Source organism: Pinus tabuliformis, chromosome 8 (genome assembly GCF_031772625.1).
Source record: "Pinus tabuliformis cultivar Carrire ecotype Pingquan chromosome 8, CPIR1, whole genome shotgun sequence".
In the NCBI taxonomy this organism is placed as follows: domain Eukaryota; kingdom Viridiplantae; phylum Streptophyta; class Pinopsida; order Pinales; family Pinaceae; genus Pinus; species Pinus tabuliformis.
The window spans coordinates 645752345-645760163 of NC_142294.1; the positions used below are offsets into that span (position 1 = coordinate 645752345).

The 7819-nt window shown below is 38.2% G+C and overlaps 2 protein-coding genes across 2 annotated transcripts; both read right to left on the bottom strand.

Moving 5' to 3' along the window:
* Window positions 1-4376: 4376 nt before the first annotated feature.
* On the bottom strand, window positions 4377-5051 carry LOC149237188 (uncharacterized). Its single transcript, XM_089369190.1, has one exon. The coding sequence runs from the start codon at window positions 5049-5051 to the stop codon at window positions 4377-4379; it is 675 nt and encodes a 224-aa protein (XP_089225316.1).
* Window positions 5052-5192: 141 nt separating this feature from the next.
* LOC149237189 (uncharacterized) lies at window positions 5193-5864 on the bottom strand. The gene has a single exon (XM_089369192.1). The coding sequence runs from the start codon at window positions 5862-5864 to the stop codon at window positions 5193-5195; it is 672 nt and encodes a 223-aa protein (XP_089225318.1).
* Between the last annotated feature and the right edge of the window lie 1955 nt (window positions 5865-7819).

Below are 7819 nucleotides of genomic sequence, written 5' to 3' on the forward strand. Positions count from 1 at the left end.
GCCTAGCTTGATTTTCATTTTCCTTTTCTTCAAGAGAGTTAGGTACATTCACATAGGTAGAGGTTTCATTTACCTGAACACTTTCCCTTTCATAGGTTTTTTTCTCCTTCCTCTTTCTCTTTCCTTTCTCTATATTGTTGTTGCTAGCCTCTTCATACATGAGCTGAAATCTATCCTAGATTTATTTGGTAGAAGTTATATATATTATTGTATCAAGATCCTTATTATGAAGATTTCTATATATGACACCTTTTTCCTTAGCATTCCACTATTGTTCTTTCAAAGAGGGAGAGTCTTTGTAGTAGCCATCATATACTAGTTTCCACAGACCTGGTCTAAAAGATATCAATTCAATTTTAACCTTATCTCTCCATTCATGAAAGTTTGTTGCACTCAACGCAGATAATCTTTGATAGTCCATGACTCAACCAAATAGACCTTCAAGTTGTTAGGCTTATACATAAGGAACTGGCTCTAATAACAAATGATGAAAACTTGACTAAACTAATAGGAGGGGGGGGGGGGGGGGGGGGGGGGGGGGGGGGGCGGGGGTGTGGGGGCGAGGGTTAATCAGTTTAGAATACTCATGGAAATTCATATTATTTTAATATAAAACTCATTAATCGAAACATTACATTAGAAACGTAACAAATAATGGCCAACATATTGAATATGTGAGCAGAAAATAATAAGAAAACCAAACCATCACATGAGCACATAATAACAACACACATTGACACCATATATATGTGGAAACCCATAAAGGGAGAAAACCACAATTTTATTATTATTGTGATGCAAAAGCAAGCTCCTACTCCTTATTACATCTGATTTTCTATAGGCCCCAGTTTACAGGAGCCTGCTACCTCAATTTTCTTGAATCTACAACATGCAAGGAAGCTCCAACTCCCATATGATTTCTGTAGGCTACAACCCACAGGAGGCTCCTACCTTAGCTAACTCTAACTGGATATTTATCAAGATTCAACTTGAAAGGAGACTACCATCCCCTTATACAAACATGAAATAACAATGTGTTGGTTTACCTTGTCATAAATGTTTCATATCTCCATCATCATTTCCGCTTCTTCTTCACTTCAAATTTGCTTCACATAAGCTTCATAACTTCCAAGTAACTAATGCATAATATTTCAGTCAGCTCTCTCACATTCATCCATTCTCTAACTTCCTTTTTCTTCCAAAATCACATATTTTATGGAAATTGTTTGTTGGTTGTTTGTATCCCACATAGGAATATGAAGTGAATAGGCTTGACTCCTTGCCTTCCACTCATTCGTTTCCAAACTCTTCAAATCTTGAATATTAGAAAACAAAAATAAATAATCCACCCAATATTAATTTTAGCCACATGTAATGATTAAATGCATCAAACTAATGTGAACATCAAATAACAATATTTATAAGTTAATGCATCACAACAATATTTGCAACATTTTTTCCTTTTCCTTAGAGTCTTTCCTTTGCATCACAATGATTAAGCTTAATAAACAATTTAGCATCACAAATTCTTCATTAAACGTTATTTGCAACCTTATCCAAGCATCAAGCCATCAACATGCCATGAAGGTATTTGTTTCTCTTTTGTCCATTGTTGTTCCTGTGCTACTCCTTTTCCATCAATGACAATATTCCAACAATAAGCATGGAAATAAATAACATAAGTATCGCAATGAGAGCATATAATTTCTTAAAATATTCTTTCAATTTATTCACAAGACAAGTTAGAACTTATTGTTACAAATTTCTCTAGCTACAACAAGCACAAAGAAACTACTCCCTAATTTATCAGCTACAATTGAAAGAAGCTACAACCCCTCATTTTATCAGCTACAACTTAAAGGATCTTCAAACCCTAAGTATTTACCAACAACTATTGGAAGGAGCTACAACCCCTGATCTGCAAGCTACAACTTGCATGACCTCTATGATTCATCTTTCATACACTTTCATACTCAAATCATGAAGGCCAATTCCATATGTAAATAAATTTATATGTAACTTCAATCACTCACCAAAACCACCATCACCAACACCTTCAACAATATTTTACTATTGAACAAACCAACAACATCATCAACAAACTTTATCAATTTGAAAACCCATACACCTAATCAAAATTCTCTTTCTTCTTGATTAATGAATTCTTCTTATAAATATTTTAGAATTGATATTTGGAATTGAGATATAGTCATCCTCAACCTTAATGATTGCATGAAAATTTTATTTCTACCTTTGTGTTGTTCAAAATATGTCTTCTTAACTTTCTCTCAAAGTCAACAAACTCTGCTCTATTGTTTCCTTGAGAAGAAATGAGCTATTGTTTTCCTCAATTCTGGTGAGTTACATAATTTAACAAAGGTTCTTCTATTTTTAGCAAGTTCCAACTTTGGTTGAACTACCAAATATGCCTATAAACTCATTTGTGTTGCTATTGGAGCTACCAACTTCTTCATGCTTGCATTTGAAACTTTTAGTGTTGCGCTATTCATATTTGGCATAAGTGAAAATTTTCATAAGCTTCCAACTCGCTCATCTATGTTCCCAAAGCACGAAGGCTTTATATATAGCATGCTTCCTAAATATGTTCCCTTTCAGTAAAAGAAAAAGTTGACGACTCATTCCTTGTTTTAGGCTCTAATACATAGAACAAAGCAATTTAAGGTATATATACATAACATCGTGAGAAAATGTCTTGGAGTGCTCTCCATTACTTAGTGGAGCATCACTTGTCAACAACCTTTTCCATCTCCCAGGCCCATTATCTTGGCCACATTTCTTTGTGCACCTTTCTTTTCCTTTCGGATTTGAAACATTTGATAATCCTTCCCTAATTATGCATTGTTAAGTTCCAAAGGATAGTGTGGTCATCCCTATGTCCTTATAGTCCTCAATTGTGAAATTCTTAGCTTATTTTTCTTAAATCCCTTGCAAATTCCCCTATCACAGTCAACATTTTCCATGAGCAGTCATACGAACAATAGATGATTACCAGAGTGATATTGGATTTACATGAGTGGACTTCATTTACATGTGTTATCATCTTAACATGGTAGGGTGATGCTTAAGGGATGTCATCAAGGAGACGCTACAAGAGAGAACCTATGAAGAAGATGTAAAAGGAGGAAAGTTATCATGAAGGATATAAATAATCTTGGACGAAGATTAAGAGATGGAAAACCATACTGACTTGGAAGGTTCCAACACTCTTCTAGACCCTTTGGACGGTGAAATTGAGGAGCAAGAAAGACCCATCATGAAGAAGTCAAAGTCACAACAACAAAGAGAAGAGATTAGCCTTTACGTACTGTGAAATCTTATGTCACCATCACCAAGTCATGGATTCTCAAAGTGACATTAAAAAAGTAATATGTATCAATGTGTTTTTCCTCATCACTTGTGGAATGTAATTATTTTTTTCCAAAGGAAAAATTGTAATCTTTCATTATGAGGAAAAATTACATGTAGTAGATGCCCGATGGCATATGCAGTATCTGTAGGTTATATGGACCTTTGTACAATAATAGTTGTAACAAAAGTATGGCCTTGCCATTTCCTGTATCAAAAAATCAATCCGTATTGTCTCTTTATCAGCAGATATATAAATATATACATATTGATTGTAGCTATGCATTTACTCAAAAATACATATAAAAATATACTTAGGGCCTTTCCACCCTATAGTATTCCTGATCAATATATGGCCTGTGATGATACTGATAAATCTCTAAATCTTGTTGTTCATCGATTATCCACAAGCCTTGGGGTAGTAGCGAGCCCTCCTTGGAAAGTTTGTCAGCATCTTCATTGTGTTCCCTGTATATATGTTGACAAGAGATTGTATTAAAAACTGCTTTGAGATTGTATACTTCGTCCAAAATATTTTGAAGAGATATAGCATGACAATGATTTTTTTTATTGAACCAATTGATGATGATTTGTGAGTCTCCAAAAATCTGTATGGAAGTACAGTTATGAGCTAGTGCAAAATGGAGCAAGTGTCTGAGAGTGATAAGCTCAGCATAATTATTTGTTCCTTCCCCAAGTCCTAATTGGACTTTGAAGTAATGTTGTTCCGAGAGGTATAACAAGAAACCCCCTCCGCTACCATGTGGTTGAGCAGCCCCATCAAAGAAAGCCCATGGCTGTGACTTATCAATGCGACCAGGTCCCGAGATTTTGCGAGTGTGTGTCTGTTCCTCTTCAGGGATATCGTGGTAGACTGCCACTGCCTTTGCAATGAGCAGTGGCCAACAGATGGATTCATTCTTAAAGATAAGGCGATTCCGAGAGAGCCATAAGGTCCAGCATATAATTAGGGGTAAGCATTGTGCTTTTTCTCTCTGGTGAACTGTTGTCTAGTTATTCCATGCTTGTTGAATTGAAGAACCCTGCCATGCATTGCTCATAGAGAGTTGTTGTGTAACAGCTTGCCAGAATTGAGTGGTAGATGGACAGAGCAAAAATAGGTGCTCGTTTGTTTCAGTTGCTTGTTTACATAGAATACACCAACTCGGGCCGTGTATAGATCTGTGCATAAGAGCTTCTCCTGTGGGAGTTTTGTTACTTAAAACACTCCACATGAAGAGATGGGCCCGTGGAGGAGCTTTCAATCTCCATAGCTGCTGCCACCATGCAATAGTATGCGTAGGCTTACGGTCCTGAAGAAGATGGTTATAACCTAGTTTAGGAGTGTATTTCTCGTGCTCAGCTGGTATCCATACTAATACATCAGGGTCCTGATTGAGAGTTATATGTGCTTTGGACAAAGCCCCAAGATATGATTCCCATGTATGCTGCCATTGTACAGGAATGTTCAGCTCATGAGTTGATCGCCAATGCTGACTAAATATGGTACTGTGCTCATGATTGGCAATCTGTGCAATTGTCGTGATATTCTTGTGATTGAGATGATGTAATAGATTTGGGTGCAAAAGGTAACTGTTTCCCCCACCTATCCAAGGATCGATACCCAAGCGAACAGATGAACCATTGTTGATGCGCCATGCCAATCCAGCTCTAATGAAAGGCATTGTTTGTAATATTTCTTTCCATACAATGGATATTCCCCCACGAGGCCAATCTTGTAATCAGACCCAGTCCAAAGTCTGTTGCAACCAAATGTATTTATGGTATGTCACAGTCGTCCAGAGGTTCTTTGCAGTGAGAAGAGACTAGCTCATCTTGGCTGCAAGAGCTTGGGCAAATATAGGCAGATCTTTTAACCCCCACCCCCTCCATTTCTTTGGCAGGGCAATGTTCTTCCAGCTTACCCAAGCAAATGTTTTACCTTCCTTATGGCCATTCCATAGATATCGACAGCATATCTGTTGTATACGACTGAGAATTCCCCGAGGGATCCAGGCAAGAGACATCCAATATACCGGGGTGGCTTCCAGAACAGATTTTATTAGGACAAGTCTCCCTGCTCTTGAAAGTAATCTATGGTTCCAAATTTTCAACCTCTTCTCAAGTTTAATCACTAACCAGATCCAGTCAGCAATCCGATAGCTGTGGGGTTTTATCCGGAAACCCAAGTATTTGAGCCCATCCGAGAGGTTGTGTGGTTGGTAATGAAAGTACAGATGGGTTGCTCTGTCCTCCTGAGGGGTAGTATGAGTCAGAGTAATCGTAGATTTTGTCTGGTTTGCAGCCATGCCTGTAGCTTTTTCAAAGAGGGTTAGAATATCATGGAAGGAGGCCAAGTCCCTGATGCTGCCATCCAGGAATATCAAGACATCATCTACAAAGAGCAGGTGTGTGAGGTGGCAGAGCTCGTTCATTCTCAGTCCTTTGAGTCTGCCCTCCCTTTTTGCAGAGGCAATGAGCCTACTGAGACCTTCCATCACTAATAGGAACAGAAGAGGAGAGAATGGACACCCCTGCTGCAGTCCTCGTTTAGCATGAAAGAATTGGGATGCCGAGCCATTAATCAAAATACTGAAGGAGGATGTGTTTATGCAACAGATAATCTAGTTTGTGAATGCTAAAGGGAACCCTAAGTGAATCAGGGTCATCTTGGTGAAGATATAGTTTACCCAGTCAAAGGCCTTGGCAAGATCAATCTTGAGAATTATGCTTTTCAGATTCTTGGATTTTATAGAATGAATGGCTTCTTGGGTTGTGCCTATGGCTTCATGGATCTGCCTGTTGTGGAGGAATGCAAATTGCTCAGGGGAGATATGGTGGGATAGTATGGGACGGAGCCGATTTGCTATGATCTTAGTGATGATTTTGTATAAGGTATTGCAGAGTGAGATGGGACGGAAATCATTGAAGGATGCAGGTGAGTCAAATTTCGGAATGAGAGCAATGAAGGTGGTGTTGATGGCCTCATACATTCTTCCTGTAGTCCTGCACTCTTCGACAACATTGAGAAGGTCATTCCCGATGAGGTCAAAAAATGCTAAGTAAAATTCAATAGGCCAACCATCCGGACTAGGGCTTTTATCTTTCTGGAACCATTTTAGTGTCCCTTCAAGTTCATCTCTGGTGATTGGAGAAGTAATCTCATCAGCCATTTCCTAATCAACAAATCTTGGAAAATGCCCTGCTACTCGAATGATCTCAGCAAGGTTTGTAACAGGAGGTTCCTTGAATAGCTGTTGGAAGTGTGATATGCCCAGCTGTGAGAGCTAGTGGAATGTTTTTGCTATACCTCCATCAGGGATGGGCAGTTGCCAAATATTATTGGAGGCTTTCCTTCCCTTGGCAAAATTTTGGAAATACCTAGTGTTCTCATCCCCAACTTTGAGCCAGATTGCACGGCTCTTGAGTCTCCAAGTTTCCTCATGTTCCTTCAAGATTTTTGCTCTTTTATTTTCCAGTTCAATCAGGTTTGATTTGGCTTCAGCACATAAGAAACCCCTGTTGTTTTCATCATTAAGGTTCACCAAGGCTGATTCCACTGTGGAATGTAATTATGTATTTTTCCAAAAAATGATAAAATGTAAAATGTGTGGAAGCCCAAGGGTCCGACACGGAATGTGAAGGTCACTAGAAAGGTCTAATGTCCTTTCGAAGCTCAAAGGTCACATAGGAATTCAAAAATTCATAGTAGGAACTCAAAAGTCATTAGGGAGGTCAATAGTCACTCGGGAGGTGAAGAGTCACCTCATTTGTTATAAATACACCCTCATAGCTCAAGAGAAGGGACTTTGAACTTTTCACCTTGGCTTCTCTAGCTTGGCATAGGAGAGAAAATATTTCTTTGGAGGAGCAAGTGGTGACTTAACATTCCACGATTGGGGCTAGTGTTGCATCGTTGTAATCATGTATATTTGGAATTTCACTTAATATATGAACCTCTTAGAGCTTACACACTTTCCTGCATAAGTGTTTGCAGTGTATGCTCATGTTAACATGTACTAATAAAAATGAACTATTTCATTGGCTTTGGTATGCATCTTGTTGAATATGCATTGTGATTTTCTTTTATCATCGTTGTTATCTTTTGAACTACTTTGGAGGTTAATCAACGATTCTTTCCATGCTCATGGGTTTCTATTAAGATAATACTATTACTTTTATTCTAGAGGGTCTCTCTCTCTTTCCTTGTCATGAAAGTACCTTATATAGATTACAATTGTATGCCTCACAATGTTAACTTTCTTGTTTCAAAGATTGTTTGCATAATATCTTCTGTTAATACTTTTAGCCAAGCAAAATCCCTAAGAGTAATGGAAAACAACCTTATTTCCTAGTTGGGTATCCTACTCCAACAATGTGAGGTGTAGTTGAGACTTCAAACCTGGGAGACCCCCTTTGTTGGCAGATTTCCAACACTCTCAACAATTGGTGC